General features: G+C 41.2%; 3 protein-coding genes and 1 long non-coding RNA gene across 12 annotated transcripts in view; 2 read left to right on the top strand and 2 right to left on the bottom strand.

Annotated features, from left to right (window-relative positions):
• Window positions 1-15,924, top strand: part of erg (ETS transcription factor ERG) — a 34,082-nt gene extending 18,158 nt beyond the window's left edge. For 2 of the 6 annotated variants that reach the window (XM_056736223.1, XM_056736224.1), the window contains exons 2-10: window positions 9,265-9,467; window positions 10,561-10,697; window positions 10,815-11,018; window positions 11,417-11,497; window positions 11,647-11,718; window positions 11,887-11,946; window positions 12,029-12,085; window positions 12,192-12,239; window positions 14,532-15,924. In XM_056736223.1, the coding sequence (XP_056592201.1) occupies window positions 9,340-9,467; window positions 10,561-10,697; window positions 10,815-11,018; window positions 11,417-11,497; window positions 11,647-11,718; window positions 11,887-11,946; window positions 12,029-12,085; window positions 12,192-12,239; window positions 14,532-15,028 (1,284 nt within the window). In that variant the 5' untranslated portion in view covers window positions 9,265-9,339 and the 3' untranslated portion in view covers window positions 15,029-15,924. Of the gene's footprint in view, window positions 1-6,720; window positions 6,848-9,264; window positions 9,468-10,560; window positions 10,698-10,814; window positions 11,019-11,416; window positions 11,498-11,646; window positions 11,719-11,886; window positions 11,947-12,028; window positions 12,086-12,191; window positions 12,240-14,531 lie in introns of those variants that run through there. The other 4 variants (XM_056736220.1, XM_056736221.1, XM_056736222.1 and 1 more) reach the window with 4 other exon arrangements.
• Window positions 4,657-5,520, bottom strand: LOC130411536 (uncharacterized). Its single transcript, XR_008905087.1, has 2 exons — window positions 5,478-5,520; window positions 4,657-5,344 (listed from the first exon to the last, which is right to left on the bottom strand). It is a non-coding gene; the product is annotated as an uncharacterized LOC130411536 (long non-coding RNA).
• Window positions 15,925-16,109: 185 nt separating the features above from the next.
• On the bottom strand, window positions 16,110-18,467 carry kcnj15 (potassium inwardly rectifying channel subfamily J member 15). 2 transcript variants are annotated; one of them, XM_056736848.1, is made up of 2 exons: window positions 18,040-18,467; window positions 16,110-17,257 (listed from the first exon to the last, which is right to left on the bottom strand). In XM_056736848.1, the coding sequence occupies exon 2, from the start codon at window positions 17,244-17,246 to the stop codon at window positions 16,221-16,223; it is 1,026 nt and encodes a 341-aa protein (XP_056592826.1). In that variant the 5' UTR covers window positions 17,247-17,257; window positions 18,040-18,467; the 3' UTR covers window positions 16,110-16,220. The 2 variants fall into 2 exon arrangements, with proteins under 2 accessions (XP_056592826.1, XP_056592825.1); XM_056736847.1 differs by having other exon boundaries at window positions 16,110-17,276.
• Window positions 18,468-20,346: 1,879 nt separating this feature from the next.
• The window catches only part of kcnj6 (potassium inwardly rectifying channel subfamily J member 6), a 39,044-nt gene continuing 32,060 nt past the window's right edge, over window positions 20,347-27,330 (top strand). The window contains exons 1-3 of one of the 3 annotated variants that reach the window (XM_056736198.1): window positions 20,347-24,076; window positions 24,676-24,787; window positions 25,942-26,068. The gene's annotated coding sequence lies outside the window, so the exon portion shown is untranslated. Of the gene's footprint in view, window positions 24,788-25,941; window positions 26,069-27,330 lie in introns of all 3 variants that reach the window. The other 2 variants (XM_056736199.1, XM_056736197.1) reach the window with 2 other exon arrangements.

Here is a 27,330-nt window from a genome sequence, read left to right on the forward strand (position 1 = left end):
ATGTGTGTCTGTGTTTAGCTGCGGCAAGCTGTTTGTTTTGCTAATGAACAGGGGCGAACACTGCAGGTTAGTTTAATTTTAAACTTCTCAAATCATTTGTGCTTGGGCTGAAAAATATGTCACAGTAAACTAGTAATGCTCTCACGTTGTCTGTAACCTTATTACTTGTAAATGACAAGCTCTTAAAATCCACGTGAGATCTGCAGGTGCACATTCTTTGGATTTTAGGTAAGCGTAAACGCACAACGTCAGTACATTAGGATGCGCTGTTTGCTGTGACAGATTTTTTTTGTCTCTGGACGAATTATTTGAGACGTTTAAGACGAAACTAACCGCAGATGAATTCACGAAATATCATTTAGCCAAATCATTGCCATGGCAGTACTACACGTGTTGTGTTGACATGCCGGACAGAAGAATGTGGGGTTCGCTGTAACTCACTATGATTTAAAGAGACATGCACCAAAATGGGCTGCTGTGAGCAAAGCTGTCTTTGACAAGGCAAGAATGGTTTTGTTTACACAGCCATTGAGTGTTTTTAAGCAAAATGGATGTTGTTGAAGACCCTAATAGATCATACCAACTTGTTGAAAGTGCTCGTCTGATGAGTCCTTTAACACAGAGTACCAGTTATATTCTGACTACTCCTAAACATTCTATCATTGCTAATTATATAGAAAATGTTCTTCGCTATTAAAGGCAGCATAGGTGATCCTGTCCAGAATTTTGTTGTTGTTGTGCTGGTTGAAAATCTCTATCATATCTATATCATATCTATCAAGATGTATAGCGGTCAAAGTCGTAGGACCAAATAACGTTCACCCACTGGTCATGTGTACATTTTCATCCTGCTTATTTTGCATCACTCGTCGCATCCTGTTCACGTAGACAACATACGTGATCAGCTTGCTGACGTCAGCTGTCTCAATGAAGGGAGAATGATGGACAAGCTGTAACAACCAAACTTCCCTTGCGAACCGACAAGTAAATGTACTAAACAAATGTCAGTTTTTAAAAAAGCAGTGCAAAAAGATCTGGATCATGAAAGAGGAAAATCTAGAATTAAAATCTGTAAAGTTTTTACAGGATTGAGAGGGCTCCGGAACACGGCTCTGATCTCTTTCTTTTGGACAGGTATGTACATCCTTCGATAAGAATTTAATGGACTTTGGACTTTTTTGATGGATGGCAATTAGAGTCTGTGTGTGTTCATGTTTTTGAAGGAGGCATGGCTTTAGACGGTTTACCGCATAGAAGGTGGGATTATAATTGAACTGCTAGCAAACTTAATTTAGCACCTTTCCAAAATCAACCACTCCATGTACTAATGTATCTTAAAACACTTATGTATGTAAAAAGGTCTACATTTTATACATTTGGTTGTATGTAGAGACCTTATAAACCCTGATGTCCCTGTAAACCAGTTAGTGGCTAGTTCTGTGTTTTGTGTATGTAGAGACCTCATAAACCCTGGTGTCCCTGTAAACCAGTTAGTGGCTAGTTCTGTGTTTTGTGTATGTAGAGACCTCATAAACCCTGACGTCCCTGTAAACCAGTTAGTGGCTAGTTCTGTGTTTTGTGTATGAAGAGACCTCATAAACCCTGGTGTCCCTGTAAACCAGTTAGTGGCTAGTTCTGTGTTTTGTGTATGTAGAGACCTCATAAACCCTGACGTCCCTGTAAACCAGTTAGTGGCTAGTTCTGTGTTTTGTGTATGTAGAGACCTCATAAACCCTGGTGTCCCTGTAAACCAGTTAGTGGCTAGTTCTGTGTTTTGTGTATGAAGAGACCTCATAAACCCTGGTGTCCCTGTAAACCAGTTAGTGGCTAGTTTTGTGTGTTGTATGTAGAGACCTCATAAACCCTGATGTCCCTGTAAACCAGCGAGTGGTCAGTTCTGTGTATTGTGTGTGTAGAGACCTCATAAACCCTGATGTCCCTGTAAACCAGTTAATGGCTAGTATTGTGTGTTGTATGTAGAGACCTCATAAACCCTGTTGTCCATGTTATCCAGTAAGTGGTCAAGCAAGAAGTCAGTTGTACAAAATCAATTTAGTGTTTTTAATCCAGTTGTTTACATATTTTCTATTGTGTCACTCGGAAATATCAGTGTACATTTCTCAACATTCCTTTTGCCATTACTTGAAAATAATCCAGTGAGATGTTTCCATGTACAGGGAGTCATATGTCTTATTACATGAAGAAAAGGGGTAAAACTGAAAGGGGCCAAGTCCTGAAGAATTCTGGCAATGTTAGGACAAATATAGCTTCAAACACAAAATGGTTAACTCATTAAATATTGATTTGATTGGATTTGATTTATTTAATTGATAAATAACTGTGATATATAGCATTGTTTTTAAAAGCATCCAAACATGTGCTTAAAATGTCTCGCAGTACTACAGCTTTGCAGGTAGCTTTCTTAGGTCCCCAAGTTATTTAAGCTTGTTGGAGACTAATGTGTCCCAGACTTGCACAGTAATATTTTTGGTATGTTTAAAAAACCAGTCAGTTCTGGTCCTTGATTTTGATTGAGTCACGTAGGAAGCTGTTATAAAAAACACAATTTATAAGTGATGACTGTATTACATAGTCAAAGTACTTGCATATTCACATGGAATGAAGCAGTTGAGACATAAGTTAATTTTTAATTAGGAACATGCTGTATGCAAGCAGCAAAACGCTGGGAGTTTCTTTGGTGGAATGGAGCCGGATTGTATTTAATGAAGCCTTGCTAAACATATGAACTAACAATTTTATATTACCAATAAGTTCCTTGAAGGAGTGTGTATAGAGTGAATTTTTCAACTTAGAGATTAACCTAACAACCCCCTTAGCTGTTTTTAAATGCACTGTAACACACTGCTTTCTTGGTGCTTATTGCTTTAATAGAGACCTCATAAACCCTGTTGTCCCTGTAAACCACAATTTGACACGTTCCCATAAACCTGTGAAATGTCACATACATAATATAAGTATGTTCTGAAAGTAAATGATTGTTTTTGAAATGGTGTTAGTCTTCTGTAGATCAAATAAAAATTTTTGACATGTTTTTTACCTTGATTGGATGGAGGGAAAGGTATGTCCCTGTAAACCACCAAAAAGTCAATTGACCTCATAAACCACATATGCCTGTATGTGTGTGTGTGTGTGTGTGTGTGTGCGTGCGTGCGTGTGTGTTTGTGTGTCTTTTGGAGGCTGTAGTGATCAGATCTTTGAGGTCAACCAGATTAAAGGATCCATGATCCTCATAAAGATAGATGTACAAGTACACACAAGTACACACACACACACACACACACACACACACACACATACACACACACACACACACACACACTGAGAGAGAATCAGTGTGTTCTTCAATATAAACTGTAGCATGTTAGTCAGATGAGGTTTATCTGGATCAGAATGTTGTGAGGTGCATAATACTTTCATGCACATTATTTAAACCCTGATCTACTTACTAAAGCAATAAGTCGTGTGAAGCCGTGGGTTACAGTGTTTTTATAACAGCTGAGGGTGTTGTGGCACAACACAAGTCATTAAACCCCTCTCAGCTGTTATATAATGCTCTGTAGCACACTGCTTCACACGACTTATTGCTTTTATGAAACAGTTATTCCATATGTGTAGCAAGGTTTCATTTAACAAAGTAAATGAAGTGATATTTAGGTTATGTAATGAGGTCAGCTGTTATTAATCGGGGTATTTTATAATGGGTTAGAACTCGGCTCAGCCAAGCAGTGTGTGAGTGTGTGTGAATGCGTGTGCGTGAGTTTGTGTGTTTGTGAGTGTGCGTGAGTGTGTGTGAGTGTGTGTGTGTGAGTGCGTGTGCGTGAGTGTATGTGTGTGTGTGTGAGTGTGTGTGCGCATGTGTGTGTGCGAGTGTGTGTGTGTAAGTGTGTGTATGTGTGAGTGTGTGTGTCTGCACGCGTGTGTGTGTGAGTGTGTGTGTGCGCGTGTGTGTGTGAGTGTGTGTGCGCGTGTGTGTGAGTGTGTGCGCATGTGTGTGTGCGAGTGTGTCTGCGCGCGTGTGTGTGTGAGTCCTGAGGTCCGCTCACATTCTCTGATCTCTGCATGTGCAGAAAACCTGCAGATCTCTCACACATTTCTTACCCAGAAGCCTCAGCGGTGTGTGAGTGCCAAACAGTGACACACACACACTGATGTGTCGGGATGTGGTGAGCGTGTCAGTCAGATGATTTCTCTCCAGCAGCAGCAGGACGATTCACAGCTCTCTGAGGTAACACACACACATGTATTATTTGTGTTATGAGTTGTGTAGCACTAATTTAACTCTAATATATGATGGATGACTTAGAAGCACTTATTGCAATTAATACTTTTTATTGATGGTAAACTTGAGCTTTTTGTGTTATAAAATCAGTCTGATATGAAATCAGTGGAAGTCTATATAACGTCCCAACTAGTATAGTTAAGCAAACCTGTATGTGTGTGCGTGTGTGTGTGTTTTCTGTGATCTTTAGGGATTGGGTTAGAGGATAAAATACACAGTTTGTACAGTATACAACTCATTACTCCTATGGACTGTGTGTGTATGTGTGTACGCCAGGGTCGGCTGCAGGATGGAATGACTGAGTGGGCATTGTCAACTCATAAGGGCTTAACTAAATCCAACAATAAACACAGAAATGACTTTTGTAAGATATATTTTTGAAGCGCTCCCTTACACAGTCCATATGTAAACAGATAAATGTATTAACAATATGTGGACATTTAAATTATAAGTCTCATAATAGCACCTGCATCAAATCTCTTTATTAATTTGTAGTAAAAGTCTACATTTTGCTGCCAGATCAAATTCAAAATGTTAGGGTAAAAAACTAAGCAGCAAGTGTCAGGTCAGCGTTGTAAGCAGTCAGTGTTTTCTGGAACGTGCAGTCTCAGCTTTCCTCAAATCATCTTAAATATGTGTGATTTTTTTCTCCTTGAGAAATGTTCTGTGTCATGATGCTTGTAAGAAACGGGGTCTGGGGTCTGATCCAAGTGTAGCTTTATTTAAGGGTAATCCAAACATTGCAATCCAACAAACACAAGGTAAGGCTCAAAAACAAACAATACTGAGTAATGTGGAGTGAGGCTTAAATAGTGACTGGGTGATAGGCAACAGGTGAAGGTGTAATCAGAGGGGATCTTGGGAGATGGAGTCCACGGTGAAACAGTGAGTGTGGTGTGTGGCGACCTCTGGTGGCAGCGAACAGACACGTGACGCTGTGATGTGTCGGTCAGAGCGGCGTCGTAGTTGAAATGATGATCCGTTTCATCCATAATCCAAAATACAAGGCATTTGTGTGTAAGTTTAACTGATCCATTGTCTCCACTGCGTTGTGCAACAATAAATATAAGTTAGTTTTATTGTCTTCAATAAGTCTTTAAAAAAACAGCGAGTATATTCAGCATTTAGCCTATTATGTCCTCGTGCTAGCAATAAAATAAAAAAATTCACAACCTACCTTACAGTTTATAATAACATTGAATTGTTGCAGAGGATTTAAACAACACATTTTGATGAAAAAGGGAATTACAAATCAGTGACCTGAACTGACACTCACAGCATCACGCGGACAGACGATAACAACCAATAGCACAACGCGCTCACTCTGACCTGTCCAATCATATTTGAGTGCGGTTACTCATCTGAGCTTCATTATTGACAAGCAGAGGTGTATCCCATCATCCTGCTACCTATGTAATATATAGACATCGACGATATTTTCTGCTTTTAGTTCATTTCCGTTTTTCCTCTTGAAAAGCCTTGTTTTTTAAAACTGTCTTAAATACTAAAGTGAAACTGAGGGAGGACAAATCACACATGGTGTTCAATGACCTCACAGCTCCAGTCCATGTGCAGTGTGTCTCACTATTTGTGTGACAATATAGAAATAATGAAAATAGGGAACTGTAGTAAAGCTTTTCAAAATTATAAAAATACAGAAAGATTTATTAGGGATTTGTGTTCTAGTGTGGGTTAGTGTGAGGTTATAGTGTTTATAATTATCGGTTTATAACTCACATAATAAAAGTCTATGGAATGTCCTCATTTACATAAGTGTGTGCATGAGTGTGTGTGTTATGCTCTCCTGCTCTTTATTTTAATTTCTCTTTATTGATTTGTGTTACTCAGTGATAAGAAACAACATTATGTTCTCGGCCTACACACGCACGCACATAGAGAGATGCGCATACACACACACACACACATACAGGCATGCACAGAGAGAGATGCGCACACACACACACACACACATACACGCATGCACAGAGAGAGACCCCCGTGCACACACTTGCAGTCGGGTGAACACTCACAAACACACACACATGGTCTTTTCCTACAGATATCCGGCAGGATGTCATAAAAAACACAACACAACTACAAGCAGGGAAAGTTTCAACAGATACTGACATTACTAAAGAAAATCTACAACAGACAAACACACACACACACACCTGTCTAACCTTTATGTGCCTCACTCTCCCTTACACATACACACACAGGCACACAAACACAGACCGACACACACAAGCGCACGCACACACAAACACACACACACACACACACACACACACACACCATTGTTTCAGCTCTTATCTCGGCTCTTCCAAATATCCTGTTGTGTTTCTTGGAGTTGTGTGGTGTTGAGGACCAATAGAAAACTCTTCCTGCTGGTGCTGACTTCACTTCCAGCTTTAGCACGATCTCATCCTCTTTAAACCGAGTTCAACAGAACCGCAGCTTACACACGCCGACCGTAAAACATCACATTTAAATAAAACGGGTGGACAGACGGGCCAGTCCTGCTCTGCCATGGCCAGCACCATCAAGGTAAGACTTCAGAAACACAAGAGATGACATCCCATCACACCTGCCTGTCAGTGACAATCTCTCAAAGTTCTCTCAGAGTTATTCGAAACAATTCTAACAGTTCATTTATTGTTTGTCTTGCTTAACATTAACATATAAAAACAACACAACATTATTAACGTCATCAGTGAACATTTGAATGAATGTTTTCATAGTGTGTTAGAAGATATTTCTTCTTTTGTCTCGGTGTCATTTATTCTTCTTTTGTGAAGCTTTTAATGTTTTTTAATTCATTTGTATTTTTTTCTTGTGGTTTTTCCACTGTCAGGGAACTCAATCGAGTTTTATGTTTCCATTCAGATTAAATTGACGTGTTTGAGACGTTTCTGTTTGATTTCAGAATTCTCAAACATACAAAAGAAAGCACATTTGAGGGACATATTGATGCTTTTAAACATGTAGTGCTCTGAAACACATGAAATGTTGTGTAGTAGACGTTATTGTAAATGTTTTAGACAAACTGAAGTATCATTTCTCTTCTATTTTCTCCTTTGGCTTTATTTGAAAGTCACATCTCTGCTGTAGATCTCAAATGTGTTGTAGAGTTAAACCACTGAATGTCGTCTACACTGAGTCTGTGAGAATGAAGCTGTAGATTCATCAGGTTCTGTTGTTTTCTCTGTGTTCAGCAGATGATTTCAGACCTTCAGATGGGTGTTTTATTGATGTTGGTCTCTCTCTCTCTCTCACTCTCTCTCTCTCACTCTCTCTCTCTCTTTTGTGCTGTTAATGATGGGTGTTCCTAACCTTCCATTGCTGATGGATGATGGGATGTTTCCTCTTTAACATTCTCAGACCCTGTTATCCTGATGGCACACTGGTGCAGGAATGCAGGAAATGATGTCACAGCAGCACTTCCTGTCTACTGTGTTCTATGTTTCATCTCTCTCTCTATCTCTCTCTCTCTTTCTCTCTCAAGATTCAAGATTCAAAGGAGCTTTATTGGCATGATAAAAGAAAATTTACATTGCCAAAGCACAAGATTAAATATAAACATGCAGAAATACAGATTAAGATAAAAAATAAGATAGAATAAAATTAAAAGTATATAAGTAAAAATCTATATATATATATACATCTCAATATAAACAGAAAAAGAGTTTTAATTAAAGTTCTCAATGAGGGTGATAGTGTCAGTTTGTGTGTGTTGTCCTGTCAGTGTTGTGTTGTGTTGTGCTGGTTGTTCTTTGGTCGTGGCAGGACTTGACATATCTTGCAGCAGGTTTGAGCTTCTTGACTTTTCTCCCAGTATGTATGAGATCTTGTCCTTTTGTTGAAACTGCTCAAAGTCTTTGTGTAAGTTTGTAAACTGGGGGAAGAATGTTTCTCTGATGTGTGTGTAGTTGGGACAGGAGAGGAGAAAGTGCAGCTCTGTTTCCACTTGATTGTGTGTGCAGTGTGGACACAGTCGCTCTTCTCTCGGTGTCCATGTGTGTCTGTGTCTGCCCGTCTCTACAGTGAGCTGGTGATCACTGAGTCTGTACATGCTCAACACTTTTCTTAGTTTAGGGTCTGATACGCTTGTGAGCTATTCTGACACTTTATATTCTCTCTTTAGTGACAGATAGCATTCCAGTTTACTTTGCTGAGCTGTTGCTTCTGTCCAGTGTTGGAGATATTTCTCTTTTTGTCTTTTCATCATTTGGTTTAGTCTGGCTGGGGTTTGGGGTTGACTTGGGCATGTTTGGGGTTGTAGAGTTAGTTGTGAGATCAGTTGGATGAAGGGGTTTCTCTCTGGGCTCAGCTCTTGATGACTTAAGGCTTTGTCTCTCTCTCTCTCTCTCTCTCTCTCTCTCTGTCTGTCTCTCTCTCTCTCTCTCTCTCTCTCTATCTCTCTCTCTCTCTCTCTCTCTCTCTCTCTCTCTCACTCTGTCTCTCTCTCTGTCTGCTTGCCAGAGGTGAGTGATGTTTGAGTGTGTTAAAAGATGAATTATGTTCCACACACACGTGTCATTCATTTTGATGTCATTGTTTTCCATCAGCCGTCAGGAGAATGTTCAGCATTAAAACACAGAGATTTATTCTTCTGTTTGTCTTTGACTGGATGTTATCTGATGTGCGTGTGTTGAGGTGAAGGGTCATGTGTGCGCTCCTCTCAGTTACATCTGCACATTCATCAGGTTTCCCACATCATTTCCTTTTCCTCCCGCAGCTGTTCTCAGATCAGTATTTCTGTTACTCTTAACACAGTTCGCTGAATGATGATTATTATTCATTATTTATCAAGTGTTGGTCATCTAACAGTAGAAGTCTGGATGTTTAGATGTCTGACTTTACATACAAACCATTCTTTGTGTTCACAAGTGTTAAGAAACACTTAAAAAAACCTTTAAATGTCAGAACTACACACGAGTAACCTGTGTGTGTGTGTCCTGTAGGAGGCGCTGTCAGTGGTGAGTGAGGATCAGTCTTTATATGAGTGCACATACAGAGAGTCTGATGGTGAGACAGAGATGACGGCTTCAGCGTCCAGTGAATTCATCAGTCCCAAAGTTCAGCATGATTGGTCGGCTCCGCCCACTGGACGTGTCACGGTGAAGATGGAGTGCGGTGCAGGAGCGGAGCAGGTGAACGGCTCCAGGTGAGTCACGTCAGATCATAACATCTGCACACAAAAGGGTTTAGTTCATCACCTGAAAGCAGCGGCCTGTGAAATGTTTGGCCTGTTCTGTATTTAAAATAAAAGTGTGGTTCTTTGATATTTGATGTTTAATGCACATATTCAGATGTGTCTTCAGCGTCCTCATACCTCTGGGGTCACAGACAGACAGACAGACAGATTTGATTCTTCAGCACATGTGGCAGTGTGGCGACTCCCCACCATCAAACATGTGTTGAATTCTTCAGTGATTTATTTCAGATAGAGACGTGTTGGAGAGAGTCAGACTTTCAGAAGATCACACTGTCAACACACATTTAGAGAAAATATCTCAAGATTTGAGAGGTCCACTCATTCGCATTCATTTAAGGACAACAATATCAGCTGTTCACTACATGATTATTGTGACAAAAACATTATAATAGCAACCATCATGATCTCTACTTTTAAAATAAATACATAAATAATGCTGTCACACTAATTCATATCTGATTTTGTGTTTTTTTATCAATGAATCTTAATGGAAAGAGACCGAGAGTAACGTGTTAAATAACTGACCCGCTGATTTCTTTACAAAAAGATTTTATGTGAAATATGAAGATCATCACAGATATTAACATCAGTATAGTGTGACAGAACTCACTGTAATAATACAGATAGGATGAAGTGATTTGACTTCATGACTGTTTATTTGACTGTTAATTTTCTGAAATGCTCTTTAGAACCTTAACATGAGAGATCTCAGATCAAGAAAAGCCCAGAAAAAACCGTAACAACTTTAAGATGTTGTTCAGTAAGCAGCAGATGTTGTGTTGAGTGTACACGTGTGCGAGCTGATGACACATTCCAGCTGAAATCTCTCACATCTGTGTCCTCTCAGCAGTCTTCAGAAACCTACTTGACGTGTGTGTTGTAAATGAAATGATTTACTGTCAGTTCTTACTGTTACACAACATGAAATATTGATTCAAGTGAAGAATCAACAGTGGAAAATAACGTTAAGATATTTATTCTAAGAATATCTGTCCTATAGTGTTGTGTGTGACTCACAGATGATGTGTGTGTGTGTGTGCAGAAGTTCTGCAGATTGTAATGTAGGTAAAGGAAAAGTCTCTTCTGGTCCAAATGTTCCAGTGACCTTCAATAACTACATGGAGGACAAACATGTGCCACCCATGAGCACCAATGAACGCAGAGTTATTATACCTGCAGGTAACACACACACACACACTGTAACCAGCACATCTGTCATGTAAAGTCGGATCAATCTGAAGGATTCAGGAGATCATGTGTGTGTGTGTGTGTGTGTGTGTGTGTGTGTGTGTGCAGATCCCAGCGTGTGGTCCACAGATCACGTGCAGCAGTGGTTGGATTGGGCCGTGAAGGAATATTCTCTTCCAGACGTGAACGTGTGTCTGTTTCACAGCGTGGATGGGAAGCGGTTGTGTAAGATGAGCAGAGACGAGCTTCAGCATCTCACCGGCATCTACACGGCTGATGTTCTTCTCTCTCATCTGCACTACCTCAGAGAGAGTGAGTGACGGCCAATCAGCACGCAGCGCCTTCACCGACTCATTCTTATCTCCTTTCCCTGTCATTCTCCGTCATTTCTCACTGAAAGGTTTTGTTTGCATCGTGTTTGAGCTTCATAACGCTGTCAAAATAACATCCACTGACCTCTGAACTCTCATTCATAACGTCCATCTGACATTTACGTCATTCATGAACATGAATCATTCACAACACAATTGGATTCAAAAAAAGTCAATTCATCTTTCTTTCTTCTGTTGACATGATTGAGATTGTATTACAGACATTAACAATCTACTGAGAATCAAAGGAACACACACACTGTCTGTCTGTCTGTCTGTCTGTCTGCTCAAGGAAGAGTGAGTTTGATCAGTTTTGTCACTGGATGTTTTCTTTCTCAGCTCCTCTTCCTCACTTGACCTCAGATGATGTTGACAAAGCCTTGCAAAACTCTCCACGGTTAATGCATGCGCGCAATACAGGTAAGCAGCCACGCCCCCTGCTGCTCTGCCCCGCCCCTCACAGCTTACACACACACGCACGCACGCACACACACACACACACTCTCTCTGACTGAAGCTGAGCTGTAGAACACTCTTACATCACATGTCATGTGTGTGTTTATCTTCAGGAGGAGCAAGTTTTATTTTCCCAAACGCCTCCATTTATCCGTCAGACGCTCCCCGATGTCAAAGCAGAGCAGGTCAGACAGCAGACGTTCAGAGGAAAACACATTGAAATGTTCAGGACTCTTGGATTCATTTAGACAATATTTCTGTGATCACACACACACACTCACGCCCTCTAGTGGACACTCAGTGAGCTGTACATTCAGTGTTTTATAAATCATCATCATGCTCTTATCTCACAGACTTCAGTTATGATGCTGTCCGCCGCTCTGTGTGGCCTCAAACACTGTCTGCATCTAAAGGTTAGCCTAACACACACGCACACGCACACACACGCAGGAGTTCTAGTGTTATCTGTTTATTGTGTGTTTTGTGTCTGTTCAGTTTCTCAGAGTTCTGCTGCTGTTATGACCAAAGTTGAAGAGCACAGAGGCCAGCTAGGTCAAACACACACACACACACGCACACACACACACAAATGACTGAAGCATCTCACACAATATTTCTGAGTGTGTATTAAAACACTTGTTGTGTCGTGTCTCTGTAGATCTGTATCAGATTTTGGGACCCACCAGTAGCAGATTGGCCAATCCAGGTAACAACCAACAGCACAAGAAACAAAAACAATTAACTAGACTACACAATTATTTAATAAGAATGTTTTTGAAATTAATGACTTTCAGCCAATAAGAGTTCAGAAGTAAAGACTTTTAGTTTTGTTTAAAAACCATCCCACAGTGATTTTAAATGTGTGCGTGATGTGTGTGTGATGTGTGTGATGTGTGTATGATGTGTGTGTGATGTGTGCGTGATGTGTGTGATGTGTGTGTGATGTGTGTGATGTGTGTGTGGTGTGTGCGTGATGTGTGTGTGATGTGTGTATGATGTGTGTGTGATGTGTGCGTGATGTGTGTGATGTGTGTGTGATGTGTGCGTGATGTGTGTGATGTGTGCGTGATGTGTGTGTGGTGTGTGCGTGATGCGTGTGTGATGTGTGTATGATGTGTGTGTGATGTGTGCGTGATGTGTGTGATGTGTGTGTGATGTGTGCGTGATGTGTGTGTGTGTGCGTGATGTGTGCGTGATGTGTGTGATGTGTGTGTGATGTGTGTATGATGTGTGCGTGATGTGTGCGTGATGTGTGCGTGATGTGTGTATGATGTGTGCGTGATGTGTGTGATGTGTGCGTGATGTGTGTGTGGTGTGTGTTGTGTGTGTGTGTGATGTGTGTGTGGTGTGTGTGATGTGTGCGTGATGTGTGCGTGATGTGTGTGATGTGTGCGTGATGTGTGATGTGTGCGTGATGTGTGTGATGTGTGTGTGATGTGTGCGTGATTTGTGTGATGTGTGTGTGATGTGTGTGATGTGTGCGTGATGTGTCTGATGTGTGTGTAATGTGTGCGTGATGTGTGCGTGATGTGTGTCCGATGTGTGTGTGATGTGTGCGTGATGTGTGTGTGATGTGTGTGATGTGTGTGTGATGTGTCTGATGTGTGTGTAATGTGTGCGTGATGTGTGCGTGATGTGTGTCTGATGTGTGTATGTGTGTGATGTGTGCTTGATGTGTGTGTGATGTGTGTGATGTGTGCGTGATGTGTGTGTGATGTGTTTGTGTGTGTGTGATGTGTGCGTGATGTGTGTGATGTGTGCGTGATGTGTGTGATGTGTGCGTGATGTGTGTGATGTGTGCGTGATGTGTGTGATGTGTGTGTGATGTGTGTGTGTGTGTGATGTGTGCGTGATGTGTGTGTGATGTGTGTGATGTGTGTGATGTGTGCTTGATGTGTGTGTGATGTGTTTGTGTGTGTGATGTGTGTGTGGTGTGTGTGTGTGATGTGTGTGTGGTGTGTGTGTGTGTGTGTGATGTGTGTGTGATGTGTGTGTGGTGTGTGTGTGTGTATGTGATGTGTGTGTGATGTGTGTGTGGTGTGTGTGTGTGTGATGTGTGTGTGATGTGTGTGTGGTGTGTGTGTGATGTGTGTGTGGTGTGTGTGTGTGTGTGTGGTGTGTGTGTGATGTGTGTGTGATGTGTGTGTGATGTGTGCGTAATGTGTGTGATGTGTGTGATGTGTGCGTGATGTGTGTGTGATGTTTTTGTGTGTGTGATGTGTGTGTGATGTGTGCGTGATGTGTGTGTGGTGTGTGTGTGGTGTGTGTGTGTGATGTGTGTGGTGTGTGTGATGTGTGCGTGATGTGTGCGTGATGTGTGTGATGTGTGCGTGATGTGTGATGTGTGCGTGATGTGTGTGATGTGTGTGTGATGTGTGCGTGATGTGTGTGATGTGTGTGTGATGTGTGTGATGTGTGCGTGATGTGTCTGATGTGTGTGTAATGTGTGCGTGATGTGTGCGTGATGTGTGTCTGATGTGTGTATGTGCGTGATGTGTGCGTGATGTGTGTGTGATGTGTGTGTGATGTGTGCGTGATGTGTGTGTGATGTGTGTGATGTGTGCGTGATGTGTCTGATGTGTGTGTAATGTGTGCGTGATGTGTGCGTGATGTGTGTCTGATGTGTGTATGTGTGTGATGTGTGCTTGATGTGTGTGTGATGTGTGCGTAATGTGTGTGATGTGTGTGATGTGTGCGTGATGTGTGTGTGATGTGTTTGTGTGTGTTTGATGTGATGTGTGTGATGTGTGTGTGATGTGTGTGATGTGTGCGTGATGTGTGTGATGTGTGCGTGATGTGTGTGATGTGTGTGTGATGTGTGCGTGATGTGTGCGTGATGTGTGTGATGTGCGTGATGTGTGTATGATGTGTGTGTGTGTGTGATGTGTGTGTGATGTGTGTGATGTGTGTGATGTGTGCGTGATGTGTGTGTGATGTGTTTGTGTGTGTGATGTGTGTGTGGTGTGTGATGTGTGTGTGGTGTGTATGTGTGTGTCAGGTTCTGGTCAGATCCAGTTGTGGCAGTTCCTCCTGGAGCTTCTGTCCGACAGCTCTAACTCGTCCTGCATCACATGGGAGGGCACCAACGGAGAGTTTAAGATGACCGACCCGGACGAGGTGGCCCGACGCTGGGGCGCGAGGAAAAGCAAACCCAACATGAACTATGACAAGTTGAGTCGAGCTCTGCGCTACTACTATGACAAAAACATCATGACCAAAGTGCACGGCAAACGCTACGCTTATAAGTTTGACTTCCACAGCATCGCGCAGGCCCTGCAGCCCCACCCTCCAGAGTCGCCAGTCTACAAATACCCGACGGATCTGCCCTACATCAGCTCATACCAGCCTCAGAAGATCAACTTCATGTCTCCTCAGACGATGCCTGTCGCCTCCTCCGCTTTCTTTGCGGCCCCGAGCCCTTACTGGAACTCCCCCGCGCCGGGCATCTACCCCACCCCCCGCCACCCCCCCGCTCACATGGGCTCCTACTACTAAACATTTGACAAATCTTGTTCCTTTGTAAATTTTAGGAACGGTTTTCTGGACAGGGTTAGAAAGAGGTGTCAAGACAAGCTGACACAAAGCCTAAAATATGTCATTGTTGTGTCTGGAGATGGACCCAGTAGTGCTTCTTGTGAGGCATATTCATCCTGTTCTAATCGAAGAAAAACAGAAAAACTGCAGCGATGAAACTCAAAGTGTCACAGAGTCGACCAGAAAACAGCATTCTGAATGAAGGCGAAAGATGCAAAAGGCTGACAATGATCATAAATGCATGACCAGTTACTGAATAATCTATAAATTTAATGCATTAAACTGCCTTATTTTACTAAAGACAGAGACAGAGAGAGAGAGAGAGAGAGAGAGAGACAGAGAGAGAGAGAGAGACAGTGGGAGATATGTGAGGTGAGACAGTCAGTGAATATGAGAATGACTTTTATATCTTAAAATATTATGTTGTGTGTAAAACGAGATATCTGCATCTTTCTTTTGTTCTGTAGATAATCTGGAAGTGTCGTTTTTTAAGACTTCAAACCTTTAAAGACGGAGGTTGATTTTTATAAATCAGTGCCTTACAGAATGAATACCTGATTGGGATATTAATATTATGTTATGAGTCGCGAACGCTGTGCGTTTGTAAGAGTAACAATTCAATTTTATATTTCTTTTCTATAATAGATATATAACTTAAACATTTACGAGTTGATCTCAGCCGGCCAAAGACTTTTGATAGAAGATGAAGTGAAGTGTGGTCGTGGTGTTTGAATGAAGCTCTATGTTGTTTACAAGTGTTGGTCTCCGTTCAGAGAGAATCTGATGCTCTGAGACATCATATACTCCAAATAAATTATATGGTTTTCCACTGAATCATTATAATAAAACAATATTTTCAAAAACTGGTTCTTCTGGCTTTGTGTCACCCAACACTCGTATTGTTTGGTTCCTAAACTGAGAGCAGCGGCATTCTGTTGCCCAACACGCGAGGCAAACGTGTGTATGTTCAGAACGTTCTGTGTTTCCACAACACGTCTGAAGTCATCTTGTGTCTTTCTTTCTCTGCAGTGAGAAACACAAATGTAACTCTTGTATTTATTGATGGAGAAACACATGAAATGAAACAACACAACGGAGCAGAAGTTAATGAATTCTGTCAAAGCATTTAACACACAGAACATTCTTCAGTAGATTAGAGACCAGCTTCAGAATGTCGTCTGTATTCCTCCTCCAGCTGAAGTTTCTCGGTGTCGTCCTGGAGCGCCCTCGTCTCGCCACACCTCTGGACCTCATCGAAGAAGCTAAAGTCAGCGACCAGCTTCCCGGCGGGTGTGTTGTAGAGCACCGCTTTGAACTCGTAGCCCCACAGGATCTCCTGCGGCACGTAAGATGTTCGGCTCTGACAGGTGGCGCCGGTGGACTCCATGGTTCCGTTCAGAGTGACCAGCAGCTCAAACTGACGCGTGAGCAGGTTGTCGGCCGTGAGATCGGCCAGCGGGCTTCTGGCGTCCAGCACGTGACAGAAGGTGAGAGGCATGAGAAGAAAGGGACATTCGTCGCTGGAGTCCAGGTGAAATTCTAATGTGGCCTGACGGATGAGGCTCTTCTCGCCCTCCAGGGTGACGTAGGGCGACAGCAGTTTGCCAGAGAGCTGACACTGAATCAACAGGCTTTTCCTCATGTTGGCCACTCGCACCATCAGACACCGTCTCCCCTGACGCTCGCACACCACTGCCGACCGGCTGAACTTTATGCTCTCCGCTCGCTTTTTAGGTCGCGCCAGTTTGGCCAAAAAGGCACCGGTCACAAAGATCTCCGCCAGTCCCGTGACGACCAGCTGAACCACCAGCGCCAGTATGGCGAGTGGACATTCCTCTGACACGTGACGGAAGCCGTAGCCGATGGTGGCCTGGGTCTCCAGAGAAAACAAATAGGCGCCCGTCAGCGTCTCCACGTTCATCACGCACGCCGTGTGATTGGACGACGGGTCCGGTGCGAAGTCGCCGTTCCTCAGACCGATGAGGTAGAAGACGACTCCGAAGGTGAACCACGTCATGACGAAGGTGGAGGCGAACAGAGTGATCTTGTAGCGCCATTTCATGTCCACCACGGTGGTCCAGATGTCGTGTAAGAAGAGCTTTATCATGCCCTCCACATTGTCGATCTTAACGTTATTGTGGCCGTCTTTGGACACCACTCGGCGTATTTCACCACTCATGACTCCTAACGCTGGAAAACAGAGCCACTACTGTCAGGAGAAACCAAACATGTTATTAGAAGGTTTGGACTGTGAGTGCTTGACCTTCACTCTGAAGTTAATCTAAAGTCTGGAGTTGTAAATTAACACAAGCACCTCACAACGTCACAAACCCCTGTAGAAACATACACTCTCAAAAGGAATTCGTTTTCCCAACAACCATATTGTATAATGTTAAGTACCTTCTACTTAAAAAAACATTTTTCGCTGAACTTAAAATCCTATGTTCATGCAACACAAAATATCAATGACAAGAAAAGCTCAAAAGTATAAAGCTGCATAAAGTGAACTGAAACTTTTGAGTTGTGCAAACTACAGTTACCTAACATTTATGTCCAGTGCACTGAACTTAATATTATCAGTTCAAATGATTTGAGGAATACCCATAAGCCCTTCCACCTGGAAAGTTTGATTTGATTTTAATGATTTTTTCCAATAATAAGCACTTTTGTATTACTGATGTTGTTTTGTTGTGAATAATCGTTTCCTGATCTACCCATCGTATCTCTTAGCACAATAAGGTGGACACACATCCGAAAGGCAGTATGTTGTGTACGTGCTTCTGTGCAGAATCCTTCAATCACTGACATCAAATCAGTCATCAATTATCTCAATAGTGTTTGTTATAATAATATTCTTCACCATGAACATTAGTTTACTGTAAGATCATGATGCACACACATGTTTGAAGTGAAGTCGACACATCATTGCAGTGTACAGTAAAGATCTTTAGCTGTAAATATTCAAGACTTACGTTGCTCTGTCCGTCTGTGTGGTGTGTCGCAGTGCGGCGTCTGTGTCCTGTTCTTCTATTGTCTGGGTGTTACGCGCTCTACGGTCTCCACACAATGATGTCGAGAAGAGTTCAAGTAGAGTTACAGCACCTGTTGTGCTGGTTCCCTCACAAACTCCTCCTCCTGTCTGCAGCGTTCTCACTTCTCAAACACTCGGACCTTCACCTACTTCGCAAAATACACACACTTTTCTCATTCACAAATGCTTGATTTCAGACATCGCATCTGAAAGCCACAGATAGAATCATCACAACAACATCTTGTGTTGTGTTACTGACACTGAACCGTTTCATCCAAAGACTGAAGATTCAAGTGATTCACCGGTGTCTTGTTTTCATTGTTACTTTGTATGAATAACAAACACATGAAGTTTCTCCAGACGTCTGGTTCTGACCTTGAGATCACATGACACAGTCGGAGTCTGTTATTAACAGGAAGTAGCTGTGATCGTGATCTGGACAGCGGGTCAGCGGTTCTGACGCCGGTCACCCATGCGGAAATAATAATGAAAGTTCCTGGTTTGTGTTCAGCAGTTAATGAATATTATTACAGGAATGTTTTGTGAAGTGGACAATCCACAAGAGAAGAGGAGGAACAAACACACACACACACACACACACAGCGTGCAGCAGTTCTCCTTTAAATCTTCAAGTCACTTTCACAGACTTCTACACGTCTTTATTAAACAACATTCAAACAAAACCAAACAATCAAAACGATATTTTGCAAGATGCACACAATGCTGTTTCAGTGTTTTTCTCACTGACACACTAAATCAAAATATGTACAATACACTGTTTAATGGCGGAATTCTACATGAGGCTGTAAAATGTGTGTGTGTGTGTGTGTGTGTGTGCGGACTTGATTTTTATATGTTAGTGGGGACCTTACCTGAATGCACACCAACTCATGGGGACCTGTGTCACTGTTGGGACCAAAATGAATGTGTGTGTGTGTTGTAGTTTCCTCTGACAAATGGATTATCTCGAATATAAGCTTATAAGACTTGTATATATCCAGTGTGTGTGTGTGTTTGTGTGTGTCTCAGAGGAGATACACATCACTGTGAGCCACTGTCCCCATGCAGTCCTCTGGGCTGTGTTTATTTTCGGCCTGTGTGTGTGTGATGTGTGTGTGTGTTCTCTTAAGGCATCAGTGATCAGAGCATCTGCTGTTGTCTACACTGGCACATTAAACACTTCATCTGAGGTGTGAAATGAAAGTCTCTCAGCACTGCAAGTCTTTTATTTTCAGGGAGAGTTACTTTCTTTTACCATGTAGTGACCCACACTGAGCTGAGATCAGACCTTGAAACATGTGTGAGTCAGCGTCTGATAAAGCATCTGCTTCTGGCAGGTCAATGTGTTTCCCAGCAGATATTAATGCACTGATCTTAAGCGAGTTCAGTATCCTGAGCTTCTCTCGACTAATCCTGAAGCACAAACTCATCCAAACCTCCACATTCACCTGCACTGATAAACGCACCCGTGAGAGAAACCAGAGAAAAAGCTGTGTCTGTCATGAGCATGTCCTGAATCTATGAGGTCTCATGTGTGGCTCAGAATTCTCTCGTCTGATGAGTGTGCAGGTCAGAATGAGGTTTCTGGACTCAGTCATCGTTATAAATTCATGAGCTGTGCAGAAAATCTGTTCCAAAGCCCAACCATCTGCTTGTGCTATCTCACAGTCACCTCATACATCAGGTGTATTCTTCTTGTGGTTTTGGGGGGGTGACATGACATCTCATGTGTTCATTATACAAAAAAACACAGTCCCTGAGATTCAGTTTCCATTCAACTCTTCAGATCAGAAGATCATCTGGAGTGACTAGACAGATGAACAAGAGATTGTGTGTGTGTGTGTGTGTGTGTGTGTGTATAATATATTTCTTATTCATTTCCATAATGATTCAAATGAAGAATTAAAACATGAAGTAGTGTACATTTTTCAATTTGCAATTTCTTTGTCTCTTCTAAACTCTACTCACATCATCATCTGAGCAATACTTTTAAACTATATATTTAACATTAATAACATTACACTTGCTTCACTCACAGTAAAATTCGTTTTAAAATAACCTTTCACACTTTTTTTTTGTGATATGCATTAACTCAGTATTACATGTTTTTAGATGATGACTTATACTATTATGCATTATGTCTTGTTAGAGTATTGTTGTTGTAGGCTTTTGTGTTTGATTAGCATTAATATACATTTGATATTCATAGCTAGACAGGCGTTGACCGTTCCAATATGGCGGATGTCTTCCGGCTCATGAAAATACCAATAAGGCATTCGTGTTTATGGTTTCTTGCATGAACTTCTGTTTATGTAACTGGTCTTACTAGCAGCGCGACTGCTGCGAGCCTCGAACCGGCGTCTGTTTAGGGTCCGTGTGCGGTGACGATCTCTCTGTGGTCGATCACAGCGAAAACTTTCTGATTGATTGATTGTTTCTGTCTTTCATCAGTGAGCGAAATAGTTATACTTCATCAGATCACTAATTTTATGCATACATAAATAGAATAACAGCGAAATAAAAGCACACCTTAGGATTGCTAGGAAATGTTTTTTTTACCTAAGGATCTATCCATCAGTATATTATGCCTTCACTGTTAGTAAACATTGTGACGCGTTTTTGTGGGCGGAGCTTAGGTGGAGGCAGGAATATCCCCCTGACTGGATGACTAATGCTAGGCAGCAGCAGCACGTTTTTTGCTTGCTTTTCGACAATGACTTAAAACAAATTTGAACATGTAAGGTCATTTACTGTCTAGGAGCACGATTGTTTTTGAAAAGGTTAACTTTAACGCCATGAACGTGGCAGACCTCTCCGCGCTCACTCAGTAGATCCAGAGACGAACTGACAGGATGACCTCCAGTTAAGTGTCCTGACATCTACACCCACCAGACACATAAACCAAGTGTGTATTTTAAAGATAAACTGAGAGCATATACGTGTGCTAACACAGGCAAACGTGAGTAAATGAATTTACTTCAACACAAACCTGACACATAGCCTATCTTGAGCCTTCTCACTGTTCTCTCTCCCTTTAACTAATGCACCTGTGACAACTAAAGAAGAGATGACAAACACTTTCTTTTATGTTTAGTTTCTTGCCGACAGTTAACTGATGGTTGTATAACTAACAAAGTTAGCGAGCATAACCTATGTGTTCAAAAGTTAACGTTACGTGAAAAATAACTTGTTCACCCGTTTCTGATTTGGGCGTACGTGAGATATTTTTAGACCCAAATAATAATCCACACGAACTAAAGACCGTAGTTTTCTTATCTTAAGTGTTATGCGAGCATTATTGGTGATCGGTTCTGTTCAGTCCGCTCGTTTTATTGTGTTTATCTACAGCTGTCGGTGTTTTTGTTTGGCAATTGCAGCATGTATGTGTTAGAATATCAAACTGGAGTATTTTGTCGATTGTGCCACTAAACAACACAACAAGATGATATTTTAAACCGAATCTTTGCTGGTTTGTATTGGCCGCCTCCAGTTTCTGTTTGTTTCGCCTCCAGCTCATGACGTAAGCGTGACGCGGCACAAAAGGCGTCTATAATGATAACTGTAATTAACAATAACTGAAACTATAACTATATTTTCGTCCACACGATAACAAAAACGTTTTGTTTATTGTAAGCATGTACGCTGTAGTTTTCAGTCACTTAAATAAATGTAGATGACCTTCTGCTGATGCTTTCGTCTTTATTTCTCCAAAATACTGACATAATGATTATGTTCATGTAAAAGATAATGATAGAAATGATCCCATTAAATTACACAACAAATATATCATTTACATTTAGTCATTTATCAGACGCTTTTATCCAAAGTGACTTACAGGTGGGGTATATCAAATATCAACATAATCACATAACCTGCTGCTTTACATTCTCTGATCTGACACGCACACACACACAAATGCAAGCAAACACACACACAGATCTACAGGGTTCCATACTGCTCAGGAAACACACAGTGCCAACTTCCTGTACAAGAAATACAGCAGCCGCTCTCTCAGTCAGAGATCAGGAGACAACCCCACACACACACACATGAAATGAACTGTGTTTCTCTAATGGTGATTGATTGAGTTTTGTTTTATTTATGTGGTATTGGAAGCTAAATATGTCAAACGTCACTTTGGTAAATAATGTTACTAAATGTTTATTTTATTGTGTAGTGTCTATAACTAGCTAGATACGTCCTATAAATAGATAACTGTGTGTGTCGGGGTTGGGTGTTGAAAAAAGGTCAGTGGAAATCTGTCACATCATAATAATGTGTGACACATGAGGCTGTATGTTTGTGCAGGTCTGTTCTCGTCCGCTGTGAACACATTAACACATTCATTTATAATAATCAGAGATGTCGGATCAGTTACTGTGAATGTGTGAGAGAACTTTATTGTGTTTTTGAGGGGAATGTTCATATGCTTTTGTTTGTCAAGAAATGACATGTATAGGTCGTACAAGAGGCACAGATGTTTGTTTAGAATTCCATATGTTGAGTCATCATGTGTCCTGTATGATAATAACAGATCATAAATATAGCTGCAAGCAGCAATTGCGGGGTAAAGCCCAACCACGGCCCAAAGGGAAGTCTTTTGGATATGTAAGATGATCAGATTTGGAAAACCAAATTTAAAAACACAGGGAAAAGTGGTTACAACACAAGAAAATTGCTTATAACCTTTGACCAATACTTGGCGCTGTCGCCAAAATTGAGGCAGAGAAGATGTGCCTGTGATTATGCATACCAAGTTTTGGGTCAACTCAAAAAAGTGTCCTGACAAGCTTAAGATCCTGATGCTACATAACAAATTTCGTCCAAATCTGATACATTTTGTAGAAGGAGTTCGAAAAAACATTTTTTCTATATAATTCAATGTGGCCGACAGGAATTATGGTGGAATATGGCAACTCTGATATCAAACAACTCGGCATGAGCCAACAAATATACTAATGTGAATTGAATACCATTATGTTGATTTATTCATATGTTATAAGTAACGTTATATCTCCTATAACTTTACCTTATATTCATTATTGCGTTTGTAAAATGCATAATTTTATGACAAAATTCAAAATGATCTAACCCTAACCCCACCCACAATGGACGAATATGAACATTGGGTATGGTTTGACTCGCCATGAATCAAACAAGACCACTCTTATGATTTTACACCAAAGTTTACCAAGGATTTAAACAAACCGTAAAGGAGGTTTTGAGATGAATTCAAAATTGCGGGACATTTTTTACGATGGAAAATTACGTCATATACTGTATTTGAATAGACGTGAGCCATCTATTTGTGTGTGTGTCTGTTTGTGTGTGGGGCCTTTGATCTGCTCCGATACACTGAAACACATCTCCAGCAGTGTGTCACAGCAGAGGTCATGTGCTGTCTGCCTCCCTTTCATGTGTGTGCGTGTGTGTGTCTGTGTGTGCGTGTGTGTTCAATCAGGACTGAATGCTTTGGAAACAAGAACTAAATCTGCCAAAATGTCCTTTAATGAAATTGAGTACTCTATAAAGTTAATCATGTACCAACGGCAAGAGTTTTCTTCTTTGCTATGGTTTGTGTGTGTGTAGTCTTGATACACACACAAATAATAATTAAAGTGTGTGTGTAAATATATAATTGAGCAAATGAGCAGCAATCATTCTCTGAACATCTCGTTCTCCCTAGAATAGTCACTAGGTTTCGTGTCATTCTTCTGTGTGGTTTTTGTGAGTTGTGTTGTTGTTGGATGGATGTTTAAGTGCAGTGTGTTGTTTAGATGGAGGTGTGTGTGTGATTTGTATGACACCGTGTTCATGTGTCATTGGCTGCCATCAGAACTGCTGTGTGTCGGAGGAATCATACACCCCAGTCCCCACTCCTGCCCCTTCTGCCCCAGGGTCCTCTGATACCTCCAGCACTCTTTCTCTGAAGAGCACGCCATCCTCACGTTTGTCTTTTCATTCCTCATCCTCCTCATGTAAGTGACAGTTAGTGTGTCATCATGTTGATGTATAAAATGCAGGCCAGTTTTTTCCAGAAATATTCCAGTAAAACATTTCATAAAAATTGACAGAAACTCAGCAGTTTTTAAACGTGACCTGATTAAAGACACAACATTATCACTTTTTAGCACAAAAGCATCTAAAACCCACCTGCACAGTGACTTATTTTGTCTGCTTGTGTGCTTCCAACAATGTTTGAATTGAGTTGAAATTCGCAAATTTAAGCAGCGTAACGTGTGTCAATGGTACATTATCCTCGCTGTCTGGTATTACTGTCACACAAATCACAAGTGTGTTTGACTTGATGTGGAAATGGGCATCACAACATTGAAACAGCAATTCAACTGCGGTACTCTTGCAATACTCTGATGTGTTTAAAGCTGCTTTGCAACAATGAAAATTGGAAGTGAATACACCAAACAATTTCCACATCCCATAATAAAACAGTGAATGACATGATGACATGTATTGTTAGCGTCTAGCACTGAACTCTCTTGTAGTTTCCTTGAGGTCACTCTGTTGGCTATACTGTATGTAACTGGTATAAAACTTTCTCATTTGTGAGTCCTGTCAGATTGATTTCCATCAGCGGTGGAGCTCCAAAGAAGAATAGAAATGTGAATTGTGATTGTTGGTGGTGGATGCTGGAGGTGTGTCTTCTGCGCATGTTCTTCACTTCTACACAAGTATGTTTCTTCCCTTACTGTGTGTTCCATAGATGCCACGTCTGCTTATAGTATGTAACTTTGGGCTTCGTTTTCTATCATATCACATTGAAAAATCACAAGTTGTGGGTTCTTGGGCTTATTTTGAAAAAATACAGTTACTTTAAGGAGAATCTAACATTAAAGCCCCAGTGAAATCAAAATGATAGTTTTTTTTATTTTATTTAAAATAAGTTGTGTTTAAAGACGTCTATAAACTGATATGCTCCTACACCCTGACACATTCACATTCACAAAGTGCACTTGTAAGGGCAGGTCGTTTGTAGTGCGAGTTCTGTTGGGTGATAAACAGCTGTTTCTCGTAAATATAGCGTTTAAATCATGCATGAATGAATGCAGTAATAAAAACAACACAGTTTTCCACTTATCTGAGACAACCTACCCTTCCTACAGTTAGTCTACTTTCAAGGGCAGGACACGCGTGTTAGAACGCGACCTTTAGCGTGCGCAGACCGACTGCCTGTGTCTGTGGATGACAATTATAACGTTGTAAATAACGTGAAGTTTCTTGGACAGACCGATCAAATCGCTTTATAAGACGTCAATCTTTATGAGCCGCAGGAATTACTTTCGTATTGAATGTTGCAGCGTTTGGACTTTTAATGATGTGACGTCACAGGAGGACGAGCGTTTCTACACTTATCTGAACTGTTCAGTCGGGACACATAAACATGATTGACGGGCCGCCGGTTGACTTGCGCTGCACTAGTGTAAACATTTACATTAAAGTCTTAATTTTGAGTTAGTGTCACATGAAGAAACTGCACACAATCACATGAGAGATAACACAATTAAAACTCTACAGTTTCAAACTATGTTATAGAAACTTAATAAGATTTCACACTCTCTAGTCAAATGGAAGAACGTAAAAAACTAAATCTGATATTAACAGTAAAATTTAATTTACTTATTTATTATCACTGTTGTTTAAAAGCTTAAACTTGTCCTGATTGAATTTATTCTAATATTGTGATGCTGTAACGAGCTTTTTGATCGGCGCACAAAAATAATTGAATTGAATCGCAAGAACATTCGGACCTGTGACGCCGGTTCAGTCAATGCCTCCCCATCTCTCTCTCTCTCTCTCTCTCTCTCTGTCTCTTTCGCTTCATTAGACCTGATGTCAGGAAGGGAGGATGATGATGGGGCTTTATGCGTTTCTCTGTAAGCTTTGGACCGAAGTGAAGGTGAAGACAGAGCGCGAGATGATGAAGATTGACTGAATGAGTCTAACACAGTCTGGTATGTTGCACAGGTTTTTACTCTTTCATCGCTGTGATGTTTTGAACAGGATCTGAATGATGTGATGGTTGCTTACATAAGGATCTAACGACACATCTCCGCAGTTTAGCCTGTAAAACCATCTTCATCTTTCTTATAGAGAGCAGCTGTAGAGATCGCGAGGGAGTTACAGACAGAATTAGGCTTTCTCTAAACATACATGACAGTCAGGAATCCTCTCGTGTGTTAAATTCGTTGCTGATGTGTCTTATTTTAACGTTCATCATCCGCTGACTCTGTTTGAGTGGGTTCTGGTGCCTCTCAAATCCCGCCCATTCTACCGCCGTCTCCATGGAGACCCGCCGATCGCTCGTACAGAAGCGCGCGACTGAAACCCTAAAAATCCCGTTGAGCTCCGAGACCGGCGCGAGGACTTTCTCTCTCTCTGTCGTTATGTTATTTATTCATTCATGGGTATAAATTCATGATGTATCCGAGTTTTCTGGTCATAATAATCGTTGAAGTTTTCAAGTGTTGTGATCAGTTCGCTAAATCTTCTCGTGATCATTCTGAAGCACAAGAGAGTTCACCTGTGTGTCCAGTGTCTGTGTCACGTGATCTTATTTCATCATATAGCTCACGCTAAATCTGCTGTTATCATTGATTTGTTCATCTGTGTCATGTCAAGCCTCTATGCGTTTCTTTCTTTATCAGAACACAAAAGAAGATATTTTGAAGAATGTTGGAAATCAAACTACACTGAACTCCATTGACTTCAATTGTATGAACATATTTCTAAAAAAATTAGAGAATAAATGATATACACCAATTTAGATGAGTAAAGGAGTTAAAAGAGTAGTTCACATTAAATTTAAAATGTGATGATAATTCACTCACTCACATGTCACAGAAGCCGTCTGTGTTTTTAATTCTTCTGTGGAAAACAAGTCTTTTGAGGAAAGATTTCTGGTTCTTCTCCATATGATGCACTTCAACGGGAACCTGTTGGTCCATATTTCAGTTTCGATGAACAACACCAGCCCATGAATAAGAGTGTTGTCTAGACAAACCATTGGTCTTTTTACAAGAACACTAAAAGAGTAAATACATTTAAAACATGAATATATGGCTTGCTCTGCCTCGGAGTGTCTGCATGTTGCGTGTCCACGACTTCATGTACTCTGTAATGACGTTGGAAAGGTCAGGTGTTCTGATCCTTGCTTTACGAGTGTGAAGAAAGAAGAGCGTTCAGAAGTTCTGGACATTGAATGACACCTTATATG

Source organism: Triplophysa dalaica, chromosome 22 (assembly GCF_015846415.1).
Source record: "Triplophysa dalaica isolate WHDGS20190420 chromosome 22, ASM1584641v1, whole genome shotgun sequence".
Taxonomy (NCBI): domain Eukaryota; kingdom Metazoa; phylum Chordata; class Actinopteri; order Cypriniformes; family Nemacheilidae; genus Triplophysa; species Triplophysa dalaica.